The sequence below is a fragment of the Bidens hawaiensis genome, unplaced genomic scaffold (genome assembly GCF_021521415.1).
Source record: "Bidens hawaiensis isolate Kalapana, Puna unplaced genomic scaffold, B.hawaiensis_p1.1 tig00020696_1, whole genome shotgun sequence".
In the NCBI taxonomy this organism is placed as follows: Eukaryota; Viridiplantae; Streptophyta; class Magnoliopsida; order Asterales; family Asteraceae; genus Bidens; species Bidens hawaiensis.
Window position 1 is genome coordinate 122,501 of NW_027493183.1, and position 26,592 is coordinate 149,092.

General features: G+C 32.5%; 2 protein-coding genes and 2 pseudogenes across 3 annotated transcripts; all 4 read left to right on the forward strand.

Annotated features, from left to right (window-relative positions):
* Nucleotides 1–4,074: 4,074 nt before the first annotated feature.
* On the forward strand, nucleotides 4,075–8,146 carry LOC143561507 (SNARE-interacting protein KEULE-like; annotated as a pseudogene). The gene is made up of 18 exons (XR_013140319.1): nucleotides 4,075–4,257; nucleotides 4,412–4,490; nucleotides 4,612–4,662; nucleotides 4,727–4,823; nucleotides 4,907–4,939; nucleotides 5,058–5,322; nucleotides 5,445–5,528; nucleotides 5,899–5,997; nucleotides 6,082–6,158; nucleotides 6,352–6,451; nucleotides 6,542–6,667; nucleotides 6,747–6,842; nucleotides 6,960–7,079; nucleotides 7,226–7,306; nucleotides 7,401–7,585; nucleotides 7,659–7,749; nucleotides 7,839–7,928; nucleotides 8,019–8,146. The product of XR_013140319.1 is annotated as an SNARE-interacting protein KEULE-like (transcript).
* A 1,249-nt stretch (nucleotides 8,147–9,395) lies between these two features.
* Nucleotides 9,396–12,170, forward strand: LOC143561531 (putative protein cornichon homolog 2). Its single transcript, XM_077049591.1, has 5 exons — nucleotides 9,396–9,402; nucleotides 9,522–9,664; nucleotides 11,041–11,222; nucleotides 11,788–11,910; nucleotides 11,993–12,170. Exons 1-5 carry the CDS (start codon nucleotides 9,396–9,398, stop codon nucleotides 12,027–12,029), a joined length of 492 nt encoding a protein of 163 aa, XP_076905706.1. The 3' UTR covers nucleotides 12,030–12,170.
* Nucleotides 12,171–16,816: 4,646 nt separating this feature from the next.
* On the forward strand, nucleotides 16,817–17,485 carry LOC143561508 (general transcription and DNA repair factor IIH subunit TFB5-like). Its single transcript, XM_077049575.1, has 2 exons — nucleotides 16,817–17,132; nucleotides 17,223–17,485. The coding sequence occupies exons 1-2, from the start codon at nucleotides 17,098–17,100 to the stop codon at nucleotides 17,398–17,400; spliced, it is 213 nt and encodes a 70-aa protein (XP_076905690.1). The 5' UTR covers nucleotides 16,817–17,097; the 3' UTR covers nucleotides 17,401–17,485.
* Nucleotides 17,486–22,843: 5,358 nt separating this feature from the next.
* Nucleotides 22,844–23,198, forward strand: LOC143561510 (general transcription and DNA repair factor IIH subunit TFB5 pseudogene; annotated as a pseudogene).
* Nucleotides 23,199–26,592: the final 3,394 nt, after the last annotated feature.

Genomic DNA, 26,592 nt, shown 5'->3' on the forward strand with positions numbered 1-26,592 from the left:
GGATTGGGTAAGTCTTCTGTTGTGTTTGTGTAAATCCAACCAAAGTCACACAGCCGTTTTTTTTTTTGGGGGGGGGGGGGGAGGCAGTGGAACATGTCCACATGGAAAATTGACGCCCTGTATCTGCCTTTAATCACAAGAGTAGGGGAATCAGACTGGCTTCTAACGTTGATTCCTACTCTGTTTTAATCTATAAACTTCTCAACAAAGGATTCATTCGGAGCTAAGGTGATGCTGGTGCTAATGGCAAGGTATTTAAATTTCGAGAACACCAATTCCAACAAATCAGTAACACCATATTATTTTACACAACAAATTCAAAGCCGTATTTGCCATTTACTGATTTACAGGCTTGAAAGCTCAAGTTAACAGCCAAGTTTGGGATATTAAATCTGAAATAAAATACCAAATGAGATTGTCACGCCATTTTTTAACATTAAAAAGATTTATAGACTACCAAATCATTTTTCACCGGCACAACCATATTTACGATACAGGAATAATATTTAAAAAATTCTGAATTATTATGGTATTAAAACGGATAGTGTAATCTTGTATCGTCAAGATATTAACATACATGTTTGATTACGACATTAAGACTTTATATCTATCCAATTGATCACATTTATGAAAATGTGGTTTTATCAATTCAATATATTTTTAGTTCATGACATGCCACACAATTAGTTTGTCTAGTTCCTTTTCCTACCTTTTTTACGCTTATTCTCTGCCTTTGTCATTAAAATAATATTGTATTATTATTTTCCAATTGTTACATTGATAGAAACTTCCATAGTAAGTGCTAAGTACACAGATGATACTTTGATTAAATATTAGCTACTATATATATTTTTTATTTTTGTTTGCGAACCACCAATTAACTTCTAGAATTGCAACACATATTAGATGTTGACCAAATTTAGATTTATAGTCATGTCTCCACGCGCAATATACTTTTCTTTTTATGGTATTCCACTCTTAGAAAAAAAAAATTGTATTAACAGATTAACCATTAAATAAAAATACAAAAGATACTTATAGAGACCAATTATTATAAAAAACATATATATTTTCAAGGGTAAGCATAAAGATAACAGGATGCCATAATTACGATAGGGTATCCTCCATCGTAACATCAATCGTGCCGTCCAAAGCTCCCATAACATATCTACACCTTAAACTGATATGTATTCTAAAAGTCAGCTTTGCTGATTGAATTCTAATAATCGCAAATCATAGAAAAGGTGTTATTATCATAAAACAAGAAAACATTGTAAATGCACACTATAAGGATACATATCTTCTAAGAATAACATGCTTTAAGCATACATTATAATTCAAACATTTTAATTTAATGTCTATATCTATGAACGTAATATTGTGGCGTTATCGCCTCGTGAATGATCGTATCACTCCATACTGTTAGTCATGGCTACTGTGTTTGTAACTCAGTTGTACAATTGTTGGCAAGCCACAAAAGCACTGCCGAAACCATGACCAGAACAATAATCATTCGTCCATATTGGACCATACATCCAAAAAAGGACCAAGCGGATTTTGGCAATGTATTAACTTATTAAAACATTACCCTTTTCTTTACGATATCATTTCATACTTCAAACACTTAATTGGTTTAGAAAGCATATTAACGTTTAAGGATTAAGTGTCGAGTATGCACACCACCCCAAAGTAGGTTAACAAGTGGTTCCTAGAACCATATAAGCAAATAGAGTTTCTAACAAACAAGAGTCTTGATGATCTTGTCCCGCTTAGAACACATGTGAATTAGGTCAGCTTTCGTGTACACATGATGATCCAAAAATGTTAAACTTTCGTGTGGGCTCACACACGAAAGTCATAGACTCTCGTGTGACTCTTCAGTCTAGTGTATGAAATTAGGGACTTTCGTGTTACTCTTCATCCGAAAGTTAACTTTCGGGTCAACTCTTATCCGAGAGTTAAGACTTTTGTGTGGACATCAATAAAAATGTTTAAGACGTTCATGTGAACTTTGCGAAAGTTAGGAACTTTCGTTCAACCCAAAAGTATGGAAGTTCCGTTTAGGGCAAGAAACTTACCTATAGAACCCTAGCAAGCTTTAACAATGACAACTCTTCTTCCTTTCAATCAAAGCACATCAAGAACATAAGTTTGTAGGTTCAAAACACATTAATATCTTCAAGCAAAACCCTAAATTAACATGTTAAAAAGAACGTAAAGTTGTCACCCTTTCTTGGGTAAACTGAAAACCGAGCTTGATCATGAATTTATGATGAAAGAAAAAACAAATAACATATTGAGCAAAATTGAAAAGGAAAAACATAACTAAGTTGAATTCTTTAGTCTTTACCTTCAAAAACGATTAATGTAACACTAAAATTGCCATTTCATATTTACAAAAAACCCATTCATTCAAAGAAGCCTCATATAAACAAATATATTTTTTTAAGTAGAACCATGAATTTCTTAAAAAAAATCCACTTAGCCTGCTGTCTTATCAAACCACTATGACCGTTATTCAAACCGAAGAATAAATTAAGAAATTTCTGGTAAATTAAATATAAATACGCCTCCTTAATTGTCCTTATTCTTCCACCAAACTCTTGATTGAATTCTGAGGTTTCTCTTCGATCAAATCAAACATGTCGATGTTGGATTCTGACACAAGAGGCATTAATGACTATAAACAAATCTCTCGCCATCGTGAGTTTTCCACTCCTATATATGTTTTTGTATTTAGTTTGCCTGGGGCTTTATAAGTTGGCATATCAACATCATGCATTCCTCTTTAGGATGATATATTGCAAGGTTTCCAATTTTGCTTTCACTTGAAAGCCATTAACCTACGATTTACTTGATACAAATTACCGGTGGTTAACAGGGTATTGACAGGTCCATCAGTTTAATTACCGGCATACAGAAACCTTGTATACCAAACTAGATTGTGTAGACCGTATGCTAATATTGAAATCAATAGATTTAGATGTATCGCTTAACATAATAGTTTTACAATATTCGGTCTAGAATAGCTAAGAAAGAAAATAGTTAAGCGAGACTAGGACTGCTGACACACGGGTGACACTAAATAGGGTGCTCACGGTCTGTTTTTCGCGGTTTTTGGGTCAAACCGTGAACCAAACCGTTGGTAACGGTTTTTATTTTTGTAAACCCAAACCGAACCGTAGAACTCTTAAACCGAACCGAACCGAACCCAACTGTTAGTAACGGTTTGGTTCCAGTTTGGTTTCACGGTTTGAGCTTGTTCGGTTTTATACAAGATGTCCAAATTAACGTATGATATATTATAGTAAAGTTATCAAGAATTTGTAAAGTTTAACAAGCTAGTACACACAAGTAAACACCATCTAGCCACAAACTGTTAAGTTTAATATAGTATGCATTTGGGCTTTGCCCATCCTTTCTACATTATTTAGTATATACTGTTTAGTAATACATCTCTCTTATATACATTATAAAACAATTTTAAGTTAATTATGTCCAATGTTATATTTGAATACATATATACATAAAAAATATAAATAAATTAATACACGGTCCGGTTCGGTTTATACGGTTGGTTTTTGTTGTAAACCGTAAACCAAACCGTTGGCTACGGTTTGAATATTTTGAAACCGACCGACTAAAAGTTATGAAAAAAAACCAACCATGAAACCAAACCGATGACCGGTTTGGACGGTTTCACGGTTTCAAACCGAACCGTGAACACCCAAACGGACCGCAACAGCCACTCAATGTGGGCGTTGTGGGGGACAATTTGAGAGTAACATTAGAATAACAACTTAAACGAAAATTTCCAACTAAGAACTTCTATTTACTTTTATTGATAGATTTCTAATGAATTTGTTAAAAAAAAAAAGAATTTCTATTTACCAATGAAAATATAAATCAATTTCTTTGCTTTAGAACATCTAAAATATGCATGGGTTCATGCTATGCTCACAAATAGCTTTGTTATTTTTCGTACATTGGCACAGGATTATTATATGAAATGATCAGATCAGCCAAAAGACCCGACTCAAAGTCAAATTGGAAGGTATAGTTTTTATAACCATACAATTTTCTTAGATCATCAACTATAATGAAGTGGTCATTTAACAAATTTTTTGATCAAGGGTCCTCTTTATTTTGTTAGTATCTGACACTCAGTTCTTTAGGTACTCGTAACGGACAAAGTTACTCGTAAAATTCTGTCACACTCATGCACGATGTCTGAATTAACAGAAGAAGGAGTTTCATGTAAGATAGAAATTAGCATTAGTCTCAGAAAATGTGACTATTAGTTATATAATAACCCTTCATTCTATTTATAAAACCTGGTTTTCCAGACAAACTGGTCATATTTCTAATTTTTTGAACGCACAAAAATATTGTTATGAAATCTCTTTTTCAGTGGTGGAAGAAATAAACAAGCGAAGACAACCATTGCCAAACTTGGATGCAGTATATTTCATCCAGCCAACAATAGAGAAGTAAATATTATTATTATTATTATTATTATTATTATTATTATTATTATTATTATTATAAAGGATCAAGTGATATGCAACTATGCAACATGTTTAGATGATATTTTCATGTTTCTGTTTGCAGTGTTATCATCCTGTTATCCGACATGGCCGGAAAGACTCCGCTATATAGAGAGTATGTCAAAAGTTAGATATATATTTTCCATGTTACTGTTTATCAACCGTCTCTTTGATTTCAGGGCTTACATCTTCTTTAGTTCAATAGTTCCAAAAGAACTCGTTGCTCGTATCAAAAGGGAGCCAACCATAAGGTCCCGCTTCCGTGCCATGAAGGAGGTTAAATTATTTTTCATTAATCGTTTTTTTCGAATTATATAAATAAATTTGTTATTTTATTAACTTCTTATGGGGATTTACAGTTGAACTTGGAGTATCTTGTCATTGATAGCCAGGTATATGATGCTGATTATAGAAATTGGATTCATTATGCATTATACAAATTGGATTCATTATTAAATAATGTAATTATTTAATAAGAATATTCTGACTTGTGAAATTTGTTCCATACAGTGTTTCATCACTGATTATGGTAAGGCCTTGGAAGACCTTTATGTGGATAAAGAAATGAACAAAAAAGGAGATGAATGTCTAACTGCAATGGCCAACCAGAGCAGCCAAATCTCTTGACCTTACAACAATGACAACATTTAGTGATCTTATCCCAACAAAACTTGCTTCTGAGGTTTGGCATTGTCTTATGAAATATAAAACTCTCAACAGCTTTCCACAGACCGAAACATGCGAGCTGCTTATCCTAGATAGATCAATAGATCAGGTTATTTTTCTGAATAAGTTACTTTTTTTTTCTTTGCTAATGAAATAAAAGTTTGAATACAGAGTGGTTTTAACTTTTAATATACTTTCTGCAGCCTCTTATATTTAATTTGTTCCTTGTAGATTGCACCTATCATTCATGAGTGGACATATGATGCCATGTGCCATGATTTACTAGAAATGGATGGGAATAAGTACGTTCATGAGGTTAGTCAGACTGCAGGGTAATGCGTCATAATAAGCTCGGGTTATAACATGTCACTTTTTAGTACCGCTTAGATTAAGACGACCCGTAAACACTTTTTTGTTCATTTCTACTTCTTTTGTGAATAGCTTATACATCTTTAATCTAAATGCATTAAAGATGTTATGAAAAAACATCTTATACATTAAATTTGATTAAAAAAACATCTTATACATCTTTAATCTAAATCTTTGAATAAAATAGAGAACTTTCAACCTGTTCGGCTCATTTGAGCTTTACAATAACCCATATCGTGCATTCACAAGTACATGATTTGAAATTTTCATAACATTTCTTGACTAAGCTTATGCTCATTTGCTATTATATGCTTAGGTTCCAAACGGAACGGGTGGTTTTGAAAGGAAAGAGGTTCTTCTTGATCAGGAACATGATCCAGTATGGCTAGAGCTCCGCCATTCACACATAGCAGATGTAATATGCCATGTCTATACAACATTTTACTTTTGCTTTTCAAATTACAATTATATGGTTTTTAGATTAAGTGTCCCTTGACAGGCGAGTGATCGGTTACATGACAAATTAACAAATTTCATGTCAAAGAATGAAGCTGCACAGATGCATCAAGGTTCAAGGTATATATGTTTGCAAATTCTTTTTGTGAAGCCGAACATTTTATGGTCTATAAATCAGGCTCTGTTTTTATTTTTCATATGCTTGTAAAATAACATGAGAAACTTGATAGTGTGATTTTATTGCGTATAAATCTGACTTGGTTACTATTGTTATATTTGCTAATTTTTTAATTCTTTTTTCTGTCCTCTGCAGAGAAGGAGATCATAAGTTATCTACTCATGACTTGCAAAAGCTTGTTCAATCATTGCCACAATATAGTGAACAAAAGGAGAAACTATCCCTGCATGCTGATGTAAGTCTTGAAACAGCTCATCTTTCCTAACAATGTCATTTTTTTAAAAAAATTTTTAAGATGACACAAAATTTAATTCCATTGAAATAGATCGCTGCGAAGATTCACAATATCCGTCGTAAGACGGCACTTAACGATGTCGGGAAATTAGAGCAGGATCTTGTGTTTGGAGATGCAGGAACCAAGGACGTCATTAACTTTCTTAAAGAACAAGCGGTGGGAAAATGTTATTAATGCGTCTCTTTGTGTTTTAGGGGCCGATATTCTTACTCGTTTAAGATACCTATTCATGCAGGATATAACACATGAATGCAAGGTGAGATTATTAATGATCTATGCAGCAACTCGTCCCCGGAAGTTCGAGAGTGAGAAACTTAGAAAGTTAATGGATGTAAGGATTTATTTCATCATTTGAATTTGGATATTTTTTGTGTTAAATGCATACAACATTTTAACTTGTATATTTAGCTTGTCTTTAATTTATTTTTGGTCATTTCTTGGTTTTCAGTTAGCAAACCTATCTCCTGATGATATGAATGCTGTTTACAATATGAAATTTCTCGCGGCAGCACCCGAATCCAAGACGACGGCCTTCACCAATGCCTTCTCTTTAAAAATTCATCATAAGGTATATATATATATATACATGACCCAATTCGATGTAGAGGTGGTTAAGCGGGCTTGGTTTTGGGTTTGGGTCAAATAAGCGGGTCAAACCGCCACCTCTAACTCAACGTGAGGTTTGTTGACTTCCATTTTTTAATATGAATTCAGAAGAAGAAGCATAGTCTTAGAACCGATCGTCCCGGTGAAGAACAAGCTTTGCAATTATCGCGCTTTCATCCCATGATTGAGGTATGGTGTGAGTGTGTGACCAACTAATCTCCCAAAAAAATGAAACAATCCTTACAAATATTAATAAAAGCCACATTAATAATTAACTTTTCAGGAACTTATTGAAAAACTTAGCAAAAATGAGCTTCCCATGAATGAATATCCATGCATGAATGACCCAACTCCAACTAATTTGAATGGGACTTCGCATTCTAAGTCAGCCCGTGTACATGATATCCCCGGTCGGTCAATGAGATCCAGGCCATCAACATGGGCTAGACCCCGTTCTTCTGATGATAGGTACACATATATACATTTATATTTCATTTCTACCATTATTATTGTTACTGAAAGATAAGTGAGCTTTATGCAGTGATCCAGTCCTGAGTCGCACGACTCGTGAGGTCAAGAAGATGGGTAAGCGTATTTTCGTTTTCATCGTTGGTGGTGCAACTAGATCAGAGGTGAGAATGATTATCTTTTTTTTTTTTTTTTTTTGCTTTTGAAAGTACCGAATGTTTGTATTTTTTTACATTTTCATTTCTTTGATCAGCTGCGGGTTTGTCACGAGTTAACAACAAAATTAAGAAGAGAAATCATTCTAGGTTCATCAAGTCTTGATGATCCTGCTCAATTTGTTGAGGTAGTGTATCATTGTCTATTTACTTGTATATTAGTGGAGAATAATGATGATAATACTATATACAACATTGCTGGGTTTTTTTCGTTGCAGAAAGTGAAGTCGCTGACTCGAAACGACAATGAGATATCATTGGATGATCTTGAAATCTAGAGATTTAAATTTGAATATATACAGTTTGTGAACATAAACAGTTGTGATTATTTAATTCTATATCCCACCATTTAATATAAGTTAAAAATCATCAGGCATCGATGTAAAGCTGTTCTCATATGTATATTTGTAGCATATGGAAATGGATTCAAATATTTGTGTGTTTATGGATAATATTTGTGATCAAAATCGAAAATTAACATCGAGCAGATTAATAACCAAAATCAGTAAGGGAGACCGAGATAATATATTGGTTGCGAAAACTGGATACACATCAGAATGTCCTCTTAACTTTTAGAAAACTTTCTAGATACTTGTCACAATTGTTGTACAGGGTTTATGATTCATGTGAGTACATACATGAAAGAAGACATTGTATACACGAGGATCACTACGTGCCAACCACGATTGAAAATACAAAATTCGAGCCATAATATGTGAAATTCAAGCCATAATATGTGAAATGCAACCCTCGTTGTGACCTATGGAGGATGTGTACCGATAATGGCTGATGGCTTTAGGCTCGTTCACTTAAACCCAATACACCTACGTGCAATAATCTGAATATCCCCATGAGGTTTTCAAATATGCAAAGATAAGAATAGAATGTGAAATTATGAGTAAAACATCTTACACATGTATAAAGATAAAGAAAAATATGTAACACTCATAAAAATATGAAAAAATATAAAGAGGATATGATGTAAAGACAATATAAATATATTATTCACGTAACATGATCAACAACAATTTAGGATTAACTTTTATTTGTGTTATTGCTAATTCAAGTATAAGAAACAATGGAGATGATTTGATAAGACTTGTTATTTAAAGGGTACCAAACATGATTAAACACCTATATATAATTGACATGAGGAAGTTAGTTTATTCATGATGGAATGAGTTTTAGGGAAAACCCATGTACATTTTAATCTTAATACGAGAACGTAGGAAATAATACCGATTTATAAAAAAAATGAGAATGTAAGAAACAATACCAACTACAATACTAATTTATATAAACAATGATTTATAATAACAAAGGAAAAAAAACCTAAAAATTACAACAAAATAATAACAACAAATACCAGCAAATACTTATAACAACAAAAGAAAAAATCTAATAATAACAAAATATAAATCAGCAAATACTTATAACGTCTCATAATCGAAAATTTGTAAATACGAACAAAAAGTAACAGCAAACACCTATAAAAATAAACCTAATAATAACAACAAATTGATTCTTACTGTTTTTATATTAAAAATAAAATGTATTTGATCGTTGATCTTGGTTTTATTATTATCATTTAACAAATGAGTTGTATTATCTTCAACGATGGTTTATTCATAACATTTTACCATCAATGATTATTAAAAAAAAAAAAGGAAAAAAAACAAACAAAACATAGAAGCTATGAAACATTAACATTGTAAACTTAGATCCAAACATAACAAGTGTATATAGAAAGAAAGAAAGCAGCAGCAAAGAGGAACAAGAGAGAGAGATAGGGGAGATACTGACATGGCTGCTCTTCTTCTTCTTCTTCATCCTCATAGCTCTCCTTGTTGTCGTCATCTATCAGGTTCTGTCTTAATTACAACTTTACCCTTTTCAATTCTAATATGCAATTCGCTATCTATAATATTCATTCATTCAAATCAATCACGCCCTTTGATCTCCTCAATTTTAATCTAATTGGCTAAATTAGGGCTCTTGATGAGTATATTGACAAATACCCATCTGTTGTAATTCGATTGAGATTTCGATAATATGGTTATTATGAAATTTGTTGTTATGTTTATTTCTTGTGCCCTAATCATCGGTTGACCTTTTGAACTATTGTTCTTGCTTAAGTTTGAAGGGGGAAAAAAAGAACTTGCTTTGCAAGATTCTGTGATTGTGGAAACTAAATTCAAAAAGAATAGTTTTTGTAAAATCAAATTATGCATTCTTGCAAGCAAGATGGCTTGTTTGTAATGAAAAGTCAAGTGTTACTTGGTGTGGCAATCTTGTCGGGTGCAACCGATGAACCTGAACATGAACCTTATATTTTATTTGTGTCAATGATATTAATTGTAAGTCAGACACGCTTAACGTTGTGTTACTGGAACACGATTATGGAGGTGCACAAATTGATTTGAAAAGAATGAGCACTCTAACTGATGGAACCGGTTGGGTTCTGTTTGGGACCAATTTAAGTTGGAACTGGATTTTTATGAAAATTAGATATTTATTAACTATAAAAACTAAATACATAACATAAACAACATAAAATGCATATTTAATTTATATTTTGTAATTTTGCAAGTAACAAATACATAATTTTTTCGGTTCCAAACTGGTTTCGGTTTGGATTGTTCCTAGTTTTGGTTCAGAAACATGTTCCTTTGTGCACCTCTAGTCCTCTACATGACATGTTTAATCCATTTATCTAAACGAGTCAAATGGGTTGGCAGGTTTAAATAGGTTGTAATCAAGTTTTAAGTTTGTTAAATGGGTTGTAATAATTGATGTATACTTGTTGGTGGGTTAACGGTCAACCTGTTTAATCAAATAGCAAACATGTCAACCCAAACACCCTCTATTTATACCGGTTGTCATAAGTCCAAACCTAATTATTTTCATGTCGTGTCAAGAACTGCCACGTCTAAGTTTAACTATTCAGCAAGATGGTAACTCAAAGAACAACCTTTAATAAGGCATAAACATTGAAGAAGATTATATGATTTTGACCACTTTAAAGTCAACTCTTTTGCAAACAATGATATAGAAGTAAAATCTTTATATGTTCTTTCTTATAAACTAAGTTGTGATATTATAAGTAAAATCTTTAGGTTGAGCATACCGCAAGTCTGCAATTAATCTATAAATCAGCATCTATTTTTGTGTTTTGGATCTTAATTTGTTAATTTGTAGGACTCAGAACAATTGTAACTTTACATTTTCTTTATCTTGCAGCTTATGTGTTTAGCAGATTTAGAGTTTGATTACATTAACCCTTATGACTCTGCATCCCGGATAAACTTTGTGATATTACCAGAATTTATAACGCACGGCGTGTTATGTTTGATATATCTTGTTACTGGTCATTGGGTGATGTTTCTTCTTGCATTGCCATACCTTTATTACAACGTGAGATTGTAAGTCATGTGCTCATTTAACTTTAGCAAGCAAACGTTCATCCACGAACAATTAAACGAACCAGGTTTTCTTGTTCGTGTTCGTTCTTTAAGAAAATGAACACGCACGTGTTCGTTTATGTTTGTTTATTAATATAAACGAGCGTAACTAAACATAGATGAATGAGCATAACTAAGCTAAAAGTATATGTGAATAAGAATGTGTTAGGCCTAAAAAGTTATTTAAGACCAAATTGTAATGCGCTTAACAAATTTAAATGAATACACTAATGAACGTAAACGAACAAGCGTAAACTAACGAACATAAATAAGCATAAACTAATGAACATAAACAAATTTAAATGTAATTATGTGAACGAGCGTGACATGTGTTCATGTCCGTTCATTTAACTGAATGAAGAAAATATTCTGTTTTGTGTTTGTTCGTTTATTAAATAAACGAACTTTCCATTGAGCAGTTCACTAAACGTCCGGTTCATTTACAGGCCTAACTATGTCACCCCTGGAAGTTTATGTAAATTTTATTTCACGTGTGTAGTGAGCATATCTAAACTTATATTATTAGGTACACTAGAAAACAACACCTTGTGGATGTGACTGAGATCTTTAATCAACTTAATTGGGAAAAGAAGCAACGGCTTTTCAAGCTCGGATATCTTGTGTTTCTTCTCTTTATTACATTATTTTGGTAATACATTTTTTTCAGTATATATTTATGACATGGTTAATGCTCATTTGGGATTGTTATAACTAATTTTATCTGGTTGCAGGATGATCTATAACGCGTTGGACGACGATGAAATGTAGGCTTTGAGGTGAACCAAGACATTGAAGTTTGAGTTATTCATACTTAGGTTTAGATTGTTTGGGTAGATTCTAAATTATAAAATCATTTGTTGTATCATCGTCTTTATTCTTGTGTTTCAGATTTATAATGGTATTCATTTCTCATGGTTTTTGTATTGCAAGTTTGCAACATTTGATTTTGATTCTGTGTTCATCTTATTTATTTTCAATTTTTATATACTTTATGCGGGCGTTTGGTTATATTTTTGCAGTACTGTCTTCTTTATGTAATTTCGCTTTCATTAAGATGTAATTTCTTTTCAATTATTGTACATGAATCGAAAGTAATAGTGTCGGTCCTACACCAATCGGTTGAATTCTTAGAGTTGAGTTTTGATATCTAATCTTTTGTTTTCTGTACCTATAGGTGAGTTTATTGTTTCAATCTCTCTCACTTGGTGTTTGTTTGCATTTCTTTCAGTGTTGTCCTTTTTTTTTTTTGGGGACCTTTTTTTTGAAGGAATAAATGTTGCATCATACATTATTTGAACCCATACCCTCCAGTTTTACACCCTAACCATCTTATCTTCCCATCAAAATGAGAATAGCATTATTTCCCTTTTTAGGTTTTTTAACAGACCCTTACGTTTTGATGTTATTAGTAAACAGTGAAAAAAAAAAAAATTTTGTAACGGTCTAATGTAACTAGTTTAACAACCCATTTTTCTTCTCTACTAACAAAAAATTCTAGATGAACATGCCATATTAACAAGCTTTTTTTTTTTTTTGCATAACATATAACCTCGGGATCTTGCATCAAAAACGAGAATAAAGACGAACAAAAGACTATAACCCAATGCAGAAAAATGAAACATTCGAGACGGTTATTCGGGCTTAGAGCGAGTTTACAAGTTCATGCAGTTTATTCCAACTGACATGATATGTGTGATACTAGCCCAATTGCCAGAACCATTATATACCTGAATATATTAATATATTATTAATCTTAAATATATAAAAAATAGTATGTTAAAGTTTTCGGTAGGGCTGTTCAAAACACTCGCGACTCGTAGCTCGATCAATAACAGCTCGAATAAATCTAGCAAAAAAAAAACTTAATTTCAAATGACATGAGCCAAGCTGGCTTATTTTTATAACCAAGCCAAAGCTTTGTTCGGCTCGTTGGCTCAATCTTAAGCTTGTTTTACTTCAAGGTCGAGCTCGAGCTCACGCCAGCTTGACTCGTTTACAGCCACTTTTCAGTAACTTCAAATTATCAAACTTAAAAAATTTGATATTTCAATGAGTATACCTTAGAACCAGAATACATGATGAATAATGAGTAATGAGTACTCGACGTCATGAGACTGGATATAAGCCACAATTATATTATCAAGTATGAAACTGAAGTTACCAAAACAAATCATATAATGGAGTCTTATTAAAAAAAAAAAAATGTCCCGCTGCCGCCTGCGGCCCGACGCTAATGCTGATTAGAAAAGTGTATTGTGAAATAGTAGAGGGACTATGTTTGTAATTTGACTCCATATGTTGGTTCGTTGGTTCCATTTACGACTGCAAATCGGGCCAACGGAGAATCGCCGACCACCGTCACCTTCAACCCTCAGCCAGCCACAAAAAAACGCAGTAAGTTTTTCTTATTACATCATCTCCATTGATTCTGTTAATTTTGTTATAGTAATTGGTAATATAGAAATCTAGGGTTTCTAATTGACTTCTCTGCACAGTCAAATTTTCGAATCTGGCATCAAGTTATATTATATAAAATGTATAGAATTGGTTCGCTCATATCAAAAGTTATTTGATGGATTCTCTGTTTCTGGTTATCTTAGTTAAATCGCAAGTGTGACATTTTTCGCTAACAATATCAAAACCATGTATTAAACTAATTTTAGACGTATCGTTTAACCTTTTATAATGAACATGTCCTGATATAGCATGCCACAAAACATATTTATGCAAAGTTCTATTAGAGCTAGTAGAAATCATGCAAACAGAATACTGAATAACCAAAGCCATTACAAAGATAACCAAAGCCAACAAAAGTACTATGTCACTTTCAATCACTTGTTTGTACCTATTATTATTCAAGCCAATGCCGGATAAAGATTAACAGATTCTTTCGAATTCCTGGTACATACAAGACGTTATTTAAAAGCAAATGCTTTCCGGAAGTAAATAAAAGTTCAACAGATCCTACACCCTTGATAGGCTCAGCAACATTTCCCATGATTAAAGTGGATCCATCTTCAACTGGTTTGAGCTTCTTAGATTGGAGATTTTTGCAAACGTGGCTTGTTGCTCCTGAATCCACCCACCAAGCAGCATCATCATCCTGCACATAAAATGCTGATATTAAAGAACAATAATTTTGAACCGAATTATAATTAGATATTAAAGCCTGACCTCGTTGCTTTCCCGAGTCCTTAGACCCGCTTGGACCAGCACCATCTATCTAGCCTTTTCCATCGCTTTTACCAACCCTATACTCCTTTTCAAAGTGATCGGGCTTACCACACTTCCAACACACTGACTTTGACTTCTTGTTGGGATTAAAATTACTGTTGGAACTTTGAAACTTTCGTTTTCCTTTTCGTTTTTCAGCAATATTGGATGATTCCACCATGTGAACAGAATTGGGCCCAGTGGGTTCTTCAATCCGCACCTTCTCTTGAGCCCTAATGGACTCTTCAATTTGGAACGTAGTTCCAAGTTCACAGTGGCGGAGCCAGGAATTTTTTCCTATGGATTCGAGATTTTTCGATGTTTGAATTTTCTACGGCATCAAAGTTTCCAAGCCCGGACGAGTCGGGTCAGGTCGGATAAATAGAATGTAATATCACTATCATAACAAAAGAGAATTGTCAACATTAAATACAATATAAAGACATTTTAAATTAAAAAAAGTTATTATGTGTAATAATTATTTCATACACGTTTTCATGTTTAAAAAACATTTCTTAACATTTTCAATCACGACTTTCAACATTGCTTTTTACCCGTATTGGATTTGATTATTTGAAAATCAAAATAAAAGAAAGATGAATGGACGCAACGGTATAACTTAAACATTTAAGTTGTGGGGTCGAATATATATCTTAGATTTAGACTTTTGAATTCAAGAGACCTTACCAAATAGAAGTAATGTTACTCTAACATAATGGACTAACATTAATATAATCAGTGGCTAAACGAAAAGGTTTTAACCGGGTTCACAATTAATTTTATAGATTTCACTTGTATCGTAAAGAAAAGTTCAATTTAAAGAATCTAAAATATTCTTGAACTTATAGTTCACTCACTAGATTGATGACCCGGATAAATTAAATAATCAAAGGGGATGTACAAGAAAGATTAAAACTTAAAAGTATAATGTTGGGCTGGGTAATGGCCCAAAAGCCTAAACTAACTTAACCATAAATTCTGGAAGGATAGCACATGCTTTCTTCTTCTTTCTCACATCACCTGCATATATAAAACTCATTCACATCACCTGCAAATTCCTAAACACAGCGAGTACGTTTGTTTTTTTCTACTTCTTTCACTTTTTCAACTGGGTTCGTTTGTCGAAAAAGCATGGGTTCGCTCGTTAATTCGATATTATAGGTTATATATAAAACTGAAAAAGACCGGGTTCAGACGAACCTGGTGGCCAAGCTGTAGCTCCGTCACTGCAAGTTCAACCATGGCGTATTCCTCCTTATGTTTCATAGTATTTTTGAAATCCTTCTAAGAAGGAGGCAATTCATCTATCATACTAGAAACAACAATAGATTCATCCATATTCATATTATACTGCTGAAACTGCCATAACAATCTCAACAAATCATTGTGTTGTTCCATCACAGACCTTGAATCAACCATTTTATAATTCAAGAAATTACCAATAAGGAATTTCTTACTAGAAGCATCTTCTGCCATGTACTTTGATTCAAGTTCCCGTAATTCTTTAGCAGATTCTGTATTATGATAAACATCAAATAAGGAATTAGACATACCGTTTAAGATGTGACCACGGCGTAGATAATCATCATTTTTCCACTTAGTTTGCCTCCTAGTCTGTTCTAGTCTCTCATTCTCGGCATCACTCATTTCCATCATGGGCATTGGAGTACTTAGAATGTACACAAGTTTGAGAGTGGTTAAAAGGTGCATTTTCTTATGCCATTTGCGAAAATCGATCCCTTCAAATTCTCTAATTTCTCGAATTTGCCCATCATTGGAAAACTCTTCATTCGACATCTTTCAACAAGCAGTAACTTTTAATCTTTTGTTGGGGATTTTGGGAATTTCAACTTGGATAATACAAAGAGTCGTGTGAAAACTTTCAGAATAAAAGTTATTTGGTGGTTCCCCAAATGCTTTAATCAGATTAAACATTGTATATGATAACAAGAACTTTGTATGAATTTTGAGAGGAAAGATGAACCAGAAGAAGAGAGATCGACCAAAATGAAACAAACCTAGTAGCCTAGTTTATATCCAGCCAAGGGCTCTGCCCGTTGTACCCCGCTAGGGGCTTCGCCCCTAACATCATAACATACTAAAGCAAGTGTGCACTCCACACAACCCTAACTTAATGTTTATCATGATTATACTGGTCGACCAGTTAATCCAATTACACTAAAATACTAACATAATTTAAAATCATTAGCCTTTCTTAGTAAACCCAAAACATGATATGAACATGAAACTATATTCAGGTTTTCCCTTAGATAACTGAGTTACACGAGTCGTGTCTGTGTTACGTAGTTTTAAGTGTGTCCAGATTAAGGTTGATGTTTTTGACATAATTAAATATTGGTTGTGTTAAGGTTCATCATTTCAACCAGAAACCAGTCAACACAACACGATTGACACATGAAGTTTCCTTCATGTCACAACTGTTAAGGTTGAATATTTATTTGAAAATTGCTTCACCAAAGTATCAAACTCTTATCTTTCAAGAATGATGGTTTGACTGGTTTATTTACTTTTACAACAATGTTTGTTTGTTTATCTTATAAAACCAACTTTCATAGGTTGTTATTGTAGTTAACTACTAAACATTGTATCTACATTCAACATCATGGTACATGCAGCCAAAGGAATATTTATTTCATGGTAAGACACTTTATTGTTCAAATCTATGGTTTAATCACAATTTTTTACAAACCATAAGAGAACCCATCTGTTACTCTGTGATCGATGCAGCGACATTCCAATGGCGCAATTTATAATTAATTACAATGCTTCGTTACCACAATCACAGAAGTTCATTATACACATTTTGGATGGTACTCATATTTTTGTTAGTAGCAATGTGGAGGGAATGATAAGAAGTGCCATTCAAGAGTTTAGAGAGAAGAACACCTATGAGAAACCTGCTTGATTTGCAGTCAAAACTTGTCATTTAAAAGTGGCTTCTGATAATTTTATGTGTTTTGTGCTTCTACATGTGGTTATGACCTTCAATTTTAATTTACATGTGTGAATTTGAATCTTATCTTTATGTGATTTGTGCTTCTACATGTGTTTTGTCACTCTTTTATACTTATCATTTTTTTTAATCATGCCCATAAGCTTAAGCAATTTTTATCTTCAAGTTGACTATAATATTAATCTATATATTAAATTGCAGATTACTGATGCGAGGGAATTCACTGTGAAACAATGTTTGGTAATTTCATGCACAACGTACGACATCTTATAGGGTCATCTTTATTTCTCATATTTTGTTTTCTTTGCCGATTCACACGTGCATTCTCCATTACACATCGGTTGCAACCTTTTTTAGCTTTTACCTTTTCTACTTGCTGGATGTTTCCGTTCAAATTGTCACTTTTCCGATTGCCATTGCAGCCTGATGATGTCGTCAAGATGTTAGCTTCACACCGTATTACAATCGTCAATGGATTTCATCTATCAATGTCGCCTAGATGATGTTGTAAATCAATTGTGATTTTAGCTTCACGTCGATCTCAAATTTAGGTTTAAAACTTTAAATGGCAAACCTCAACCAGAATCTGATTGGTTTAGCATGTTAGTAAGATATTAAATATTATTAGAACATTAAAGGGTTTGCCTTGAGAGTCTATTAACAACAATTTATCATTAAAAGTAAATTAAAATCTCATTACAACCCATAACGTCAGCAAATTGCAGCACTCTTCAAACTGCAAGCATTTAATCGAACAGCTGGCGCGCAACTCAGTTCATACCATTCCAAATTTAAATCAAATTACGAACCATGAAATAGTGCACCATTGGCACCAAGAATATGCATTGCCAACTTTAGCCCACGCAAACATGTTTACTTATATCTAAGTTTTAGTAATAATAAACTAAGATACCAATCTATTTCCTATCGCCTTTACACGTCAACATGCTACTTATGATACGCTATGGGCCCGGCATAAGAGTCCTCAATTCTAGTTTTTATATAAAGTGTAGAAATAAAAGTGTATAAAGTGTTTTGAAGTGGGTGTGAATTTTCCGCATTCTCACCTTGTCCAGCAATTTCGCCTATTTAAGCCAAGATCATTCGATTTCAAGAAAGCAAGTATGTGGACTACACATCCAATTACTTCAGATTTAGATTTGTTTTGTCCCGCCTAGGGATGAGCATTTTGTCCCAAATATCCGTACTTGAACTGTACTTTACCTGTACGCGTACCCATACCGATTTAGCTAATTCGGTACGGGTATTGGTACTCGTTTTTGTTGAATTTCGGTACAAGTACAATCGGGTACAGGTACAGTACGGGCAGTGGCGGATAGAACATAATTCGAGGGGTAGCGCAAAAAATTTTTTATCGTATATTACCGGAAATCTTTTTACCCGTTTTGCCGTGTATTCGTAGCCAGTTCGCGTTTTGCATGTATGGGGCCCGGTAACGCGTTTTGCTCATACAACCACCTTGTTATGCGTTTCACGCATCCCGGGCCTAGTTTAATGGTATGCGTGTCTCCATGCCCGGTCACCTGTTTAGCGCATGCGGGCGCCTGGTTGCGCGTTTTGTACCAGCGCACGGTAACTCGTTTCATGCCTACCTTCACCCGATTATTTATGTTAGGCTTTTAAGTTTTAATTAAATGGTAGGCTTTTAATCATCTTGCGCTTTTAAAACTTTAAAAGGTAAAGTTTTGGGCTTTTCAAAATTTTTCAGGGGTAGCGTAATATAATTTTTAGGGATAACGTAATGCATAAAACGTAAAAATTTCCACTTCGCCGGAAAAGTTGAGGGGAAGCGGGACCCCTCCTTATAAGCTAGGTCCGCCTCTAAGGACGGGTGCGTTTGGTATTTCGTACCTGTTTGGAATATGTAACGGTTTAGTTAGGATTCTTCATATTTAATATATTAAATAAATTCTCCAACCATATTATTATTGAACAATTATCATAGGCTTATTCAATATTAAACAATATAACATCCAAGAGTCTAACAAACAAACATATCACTTAAAATCGGTGACCTGATTAAGGTTCTTCAATACTATTTGATCATTAAATTGGCGACAAATTTGGTACCCGTCACGTACCTGTACTCGTACCGGTACCCAGACTAATTCATTTTTATTATTCGTATCGGTATCGATTTCAAGATTGTTGGAGATTTGAAAATAAAAAAGCAAAATGGTACAAAAACGGGTATCGTACTGAAATACTCGTACCAATACCTGTACCCGTATCCGTACCATACCGAAAAATTCGGTACGAGTATCGATACACGTTTTACTGATTTTTGGTACGGGTACGATCGAATACGGATACAGATACGAATACGAGTACTGTATCAAGCTCATCTCTAGTTCAGCGCTTTAAATAGAGTTAGGTGAATTGTTTTGTATTATAAACGTAATTTGTTATTCAATATAAACTCTATATTCAAAGCTCGTGTCTGTGTGTGTCTATATATATATATATAGGTTAAGTATAAAATGAAATCATTTGAGTTGTGAAAACTCTAGAAACTCATTCTCAACCACATGTTTTTAATTAATGTTTAAATCTTATGGCCCACAATTAAATTAAATAAAAAATGTAAATATAAATATAATTTTTTCTCTCTCCTGAAAACATATATAAAAATTAGTAAAAAAATGTTAAAAAATAACAAAACATTTTTTTTTATGTTTCGATGTTTTATATTAAATGTTATAATATATATTACATGTAACAAAAAAAAACGATGTTACATAGGGTTTTCGCGGGTTTTCACAACTCAAGTGAGTTTTCATTTTAACCTTACCCTATATATATATATATATATGGAGATGATCAAGAGAAAACTCACATTTTGAGAGAAAACTTAAAAACTCCTAAAGAATCATTTTTAATTAAAAATAAAAAAATATTTTTAAAATTCTGTTTTAGCCATTATTCTTATATTTTCTTATATTTCACTCGAAAAAAATAAAAAAAACAAAAAAAAACCCGCTGTAATGCACATACGTATTACTGTGCGATACCGTTGTATTACACATGTGTATTCTTATGTATTTTTTAGTTTAATAGTGTTTTATTGCATATATTTAATTTTTGTGTATTGTATATGTGTAGTAGTGTTGTATTATATGGAAAAAAAATAATAATAAAATAAAAATCGATGTGGTGCACATGTGCGTTAATGTTGTATTACACATACGTACTAATGTGTATTCGATGTGTGTATTAGTCTTATATTGCATATATACAATAGTGTGTATCAAATATGTGCAATAGTGTTGTATTCTATGTAATACAAACACTTTTGCATATATGCAATGCACACTATTACACATGCGCACTATACCGACGAGGTTATCGACAATTTTATTTTTTTTTTGAACCAATAACAACATATAAGAATAATGGAAAAAAAAGAAACTTCAAAAAAAAAATTTATAAGTTAAAAATAGTTTTTTATGAGTTTTTAAGTTTTCTCTTTAAGAGGAGTTTTCACTACATCTCACCCCTATATATATATATATATATATATATATATATATATATAAGAGGAGTTTTCACTACATCCCACCCCAATATATATATATATAAAGCTTTTATCTTTAAAATTTAGCACAATTTTTTTTTAATTTATAACTATTATTACTCAATAGTTATTAATTCTTATTTTATAATTAATTATAATTTTGTAGCATTATTTAGCAGTAAACAAGGTTCTGTGAAAAATATGCCTGTAGCACCTGTTTTTTATATAAATATTTTAGTAGATTGATTTTAAATGATCTAATGCTATAATTAATTCATATTTCTACAATCAAAAAATTCCTTATGAATCATACTAGTTTGTATCAAAACTTTATAAATAATTAGTTCAATTAAATAACCTTAAAGAATACATATATAAGAATCTAGTGTGTATTTATTTCATAGAAATTTAAATAATTTGTGATTGTGCAAACGAAAATAAATATATACTCCGTATTATTTAAGAATTAAGTTTATGTACGTGTCATGTTTAATGTAACTAGTTTAACTACCCATTTTCTGCTCTACTAACAAAAAAAGATTCTAGGTGAACATATCATATTAACAAATTTTTTTTTATCATATAACCTCTGGCGTCATAAAAATGAAATAAAGACGCAAAAACAAAATACAATCCAATGCGAAAAAATGAAACATCTGGAACGATTATATAAGATAATAGGTACCTAATGTCATGAGACCGGATATATTAATTAGATACAGTTATATAATCAAGTATGAAATGAAATCGAAGCTACCAAAATTCGTCTCACACAAAGCCATTGACATCCCTAAGGGTAAACGTAGACCACCCCGTATCCCTCGTGCACGAAAAAAAACTCCATGGCTCGGGGTCATCACTCATCACACCGATTTGGAAATGAGACAAAGAAGAAAATTGGGCCCGAATGGCTCGGGATGGGCGGGAACGCCACCGAGCAAATCAGGATGGCTTTGTTTACCCTAATAAATAAAACATATTGTACGTGAAATAGTAGATGATGTTATAAATATATATTATTGTGGTTATTAATACCTAATATTGATTAAACTTGCTCTTCAAGTTATCTTCTTCTATATATACATATCATTGTATCTCATTGTGATACACCTTATTATTAATAAAATCTCTCTCTTTCTCCCTACATCTTCTTATTTTATTGTTTTGCTATAGGCCAGTTTCACAACATATGCCGGTTTTCTTGTTGTAATCTTGGGTAATATCCTCATTTAGAAAACTTGGGTTTCTAATTTGATCGATCATATTCCTTTTTCTGTTTGGTGCTTTTGTATGAAGAAAATATAATTTATAGAATTGGTTGTCACAATGCTACCTACGTTGTTCATTTAAATTCATAATATTGGGAAGAACCAGGTTTTCCATAGCAAAAATATTGTTTTATAAACGACTAAACGAGCCATGTTTGGTTTGACCTGCTCAACATGTTTAACTCGTTACAACTTGATCACAACCCGGTTGACTTGTTAGATAAATGGGTTACACAGGTCGTGTTTGTGTTACCACCAGGCACGATTGATACCGCTAGTTTCATTCATGTTCTTGCTGTTAACATTTTTTTCTTCGTTTGAAATTGTATCACCAAAGTATCAAACTATATCTATTAAGAATTTCTTTATTTGCGCAACAATATTCATCTGTTAATCTTATAAATCCAACTTCTACAGGGTTGCCATTGCAGTTAACTACTAAAACTTTGTGGATTCAACATCATGGTACATGCAGCCAAAGGAATCTTTATTTCATGGTAAGACGCTTTATTGTCCAAATCTATGTTTTAATTACAATTTTGTGCAAACCATAAGAGAACCTATCTGTTAATTTGTGATCGATGCAGCGACATACCAATGGCGCAATTTATAACCAGTTACAACTCATCGTTACCGCAATCACAGAAGTTCATTATACACATTTTGGATGATACTCATCTTTTTGTTAGAAGCGATGCGGATAGAATGATAAGAGATGCCATTAAAGAGTTTAGAGAGAAGAACACCTATGAGAAACCTGGTTTGCAGTCCAAATGAGTAAAACTTTGTCATCTAAAAGTTATTTTTTGTGTTTTGTGCTTGTACATGTGGTTGTGACTTTTTAATTGTAAATTACATGTGTGAATTTCAATCTTAATTACTAACAATTAAGTTTTTTAACCCAATACAAACCATCATCATCACCCTTAGTATGATTACTATTATCTTCTTATGATTTATAATTTTAAACATATAACCAGTGGTGACTAGAGGTGTACAAAACCGGAACCGGTTTGGTCAAAACCGGTTTGATTCAAACCGGTTCGGTTAATAAACCGGTTTAAACACAAGATAGGCCGACCTGGTCACGTCAGTTCGGTTGGGTTTATAAACCGGTTTTTCTCAAACCGGTTCGGTTTTAAAACCGGGTTGGTAGATCTTAACCGGTCCTGAAACTGGCGGTTTGGGTCGGTTTGGGTGAAACCGGTTTTAAACCCAAACCGGTTCGGTTCGGTTTGCCTAAAACCGGGCCCAAACCGGTTTTTTTTGCACCTCTAGTGGTGACACTTAACATTTAAATTGAGGATAGAAAATATTAGAAAAACATATGTTGCATTGGGCTTTTGGATTAGATTGGGCGAAACCAAATAAAGATAATATTAATCAAGTTAATGGGTTAAACTTCGGCCCATGCACTTATAAAATTATAGTGTGTGTGTGTTTTAACAATTTCAATATTGAAATATGTATTTGCTTTCAAGATGAAACTAATTTAGGAATTTCTTTGTTTATATCTTACGATGTGCGCCCTTTTATCAGCGAAACAGAGAGTTATTTACAATTTTAATTTAATATATTGCTCCCATCTATGATTTGTTATTTGTTAGGGCATGTATAGTAGAGGCATGTCTTGCTCCACGTGAGCAAAAAACTTTAAGAACATCAAAATGGGTGGGGCGCCTTCAGATGTTGATGGCGCTAGCGCATACAGAGAAACATCGTGATGCGGGAATATTTTTTTAATTAGCTTTCAGTGCAATAAAAATAATGTCACCTCACATATTTTTTTTTTTTACATATTCTTTTTTAAAATTTAATTTTTACGTGAAATCATTATACATTTTTAAGGCATTTTTTTACCTAAGTGGTAGGCGTTTTTTTACGTAAGTGGTAGGCGTTTTCACCCATTATATGAGAAGTTTTTAATGTGTAAAATAGAACAATACACATATCAAACTATCAAAGTTCATATATATTAAGCCTTTATCCTTAAAATTAAGCAAGTCTGTTTCATTTATAACTATTATCAAATAATTTTACAACTTTTAAGCGTTTTATATTTTTTGTTGATTTTTGTTAGTCTACCAATTTTAAACAATAGCTAGAGTATCTAACGGTACACAAGGTTATATGAATAATATGTTTTGAAAACATTTTTTTAATACTTTAATAAGTTGATTTCAAATGAATAAATACAATTTAGAATTATTATTTATACAATCAAAAAATTCCTAATGAATCATACTAGTTTATATCAAAACTTTATAAAAAAAACTTAGTTCAAATAAAACACCCCTAAAAACATAAGAATCTGATATTTATTTATTTCATAGGAAATTTAAATAATTTGTGATTGTACAAACGAAAATTAAAATATTACAATTAAGAATTATGTTTATGTATGTGTTATTTGTTTTTAAGTTCATAATCAATTAATCATCTGGTGCTGACCTGGCTTACTGCTAAGGGTAGCCTTCAATACCTGTTAACTTTTTGTTGGTAGTCCCCCCCCCCCCCCCCCGCAGGGGAAAAATATAGCGTTAGCCTTGTATGTTTAAAGTCCGATTAATTTAAAAGTTCAAACTAATTAAAGCCCAACCAAAATATATAGCTCAACCAACTAAAACCCATTAACCCTTTTCAAAAAATTAGTTCGTTACTTGTTGGTTTATGTCGAGAATCAAGCCGATACTTCCTTTTATCTATTACACTTTAAAAGAAGATGATAAATTTGAAAAATTGGTTGGAATGTGTGACCTTGCTCGTGTAATGGTGGGAATCGAAAAGCACGTCATTTTTCTTTTTACTTATCGAATATTGAAGTTAGCGTTGGTTTTACCAGTTGCAACCGCAACCATTGAAAGATATTTTTTATAAAATGAAGCTTATCAAAACAGATTTGCTTAATCAAATGGGTGATGACTGATGGGTATTTGAAAAATGTTTTAATTTGTGTGGTTGAAATAGAAACGTTTGATAAAGTGAAAAGGAGGATGTAATGCCTCGATTTCAATCTTTTAAAAACCAAAGAGAAGAATCTGCACACCATAGAATTATTTATTATCTTGTTTCGATTTTTGTGTCGTTTACATTGTATAAAATACGATAAAAAAATTTTTGAACGTATCCCTAAGGCTTACTTCTTGATCCGCCACTGTTAATCATTATGGGTTTTAACAACGTGATGTGTCGGTTGTGATCTAGTCGACGTTTTCACGATCTAGTTGGCATATTCACGATCTAGTCGCCCTGACATAGACATGAATGCAGTCGCCGGGCCGACTGTTTTGTTGGCGCTTAGATTGTCTTCACGAACCAGTCGAGACGTCAGCTTTATGGACACGTTTTCATTTTCCATTGGCTCTACGAACTAGTCGTCTTGAATTATTAAAAAGTCGTACCGCCTATTTCATAATGAATATTTTGAAAATTCTATGTAAAAGATAGACAAATTAGAAAATCATTTTCTAAAATAGTTATTACGGGAATTTCCCACTTTTCTTTAGTTCACAAGGCCTTGCTGCTTTATTGGAGTCCTACTTCATAATATAATAGTTTTAAAACAATTTGTCAGATTAAATTACATATATTTATTTATTTATAAATTAGCATTGATTTTGAAAGAAACATTTTTTTATAATTATTTAAATATATCTTAAACATCAATTATTGCTTGTAAAATATATAAAATAATCATTTATTTTTTATAACAGTAAATAAGTTTTAAATTGGTTGTTTATATAGTTAGAGGTTGGATCAAATACAAATTAAATTAACGTGCTAACTGTAAGAATCAAATAGAATAATTATATATATAACATAGTGTAATTATAGTGTAATGCAATTACAACATAGTGTGATTACGCCATGACGTAATTACATAAATACACTATTTGTACATATAATTACACTATTTGATTCTTACATTTAGCACGTTAATTTTCTTCATATAGTTATTTGTATTAAGTTTAAACAAATAGGATGCATCTAATATAACCACATTGATTACTTTTGATAAGTATTGATAATTATATCTTCGAAACATATTTAAATGGGTGAGAAAAAACCAAAAAAAGTTGAACAAAACAATCGAACAAACCTATTTAGTTATGTCTTATAATAATTGAATTTTATGATTAAGTTATTGTAATATGTGTTGAAATAGCCTAACTAATCAACTATAAAACTAAAACCAATATGAAAATTTTCCTTTTTTAAATTATGTTAGTTAGAATTCATGTAAGTAACATGTTAGGGTCACTTGTTCTACTTTACCGGTTTACTGAGTTAAGTTATCATACAGAGTCTCTTAAATCTATAAACACACAATATATCGCAAAA

Coding starts and splice junctions, on each gene's coding strand:
- LOC143561508 (XM_077049575.1), top strand. CDS start 17,098: ATGGTACATGCAGCCAAAGGAATATTTATTTCATG. Junction 17,133..17,222: donor AAAGGAATATTTATTTCATG/GTAAGACACTTT, acceptor TGATCGATGCAG/CGACATTCCAATGGCGCAAT.
- LOC143561531 (XM_077049591.1), top strand. Junction 9,665..11,040: donor TTGTTGTCGTCATCTATCAG/GTTCTGTCTTAA, acceptor TTTATCTTGCAG/CTTATGTGTTTAGCAGATTT. Junction 11,223..11,787: donor CTTTATTACAACGTGAGATT/GTAAGTCATGTG, acceptor TTATATTATTAG/GTACACTAGAAAACAACACC.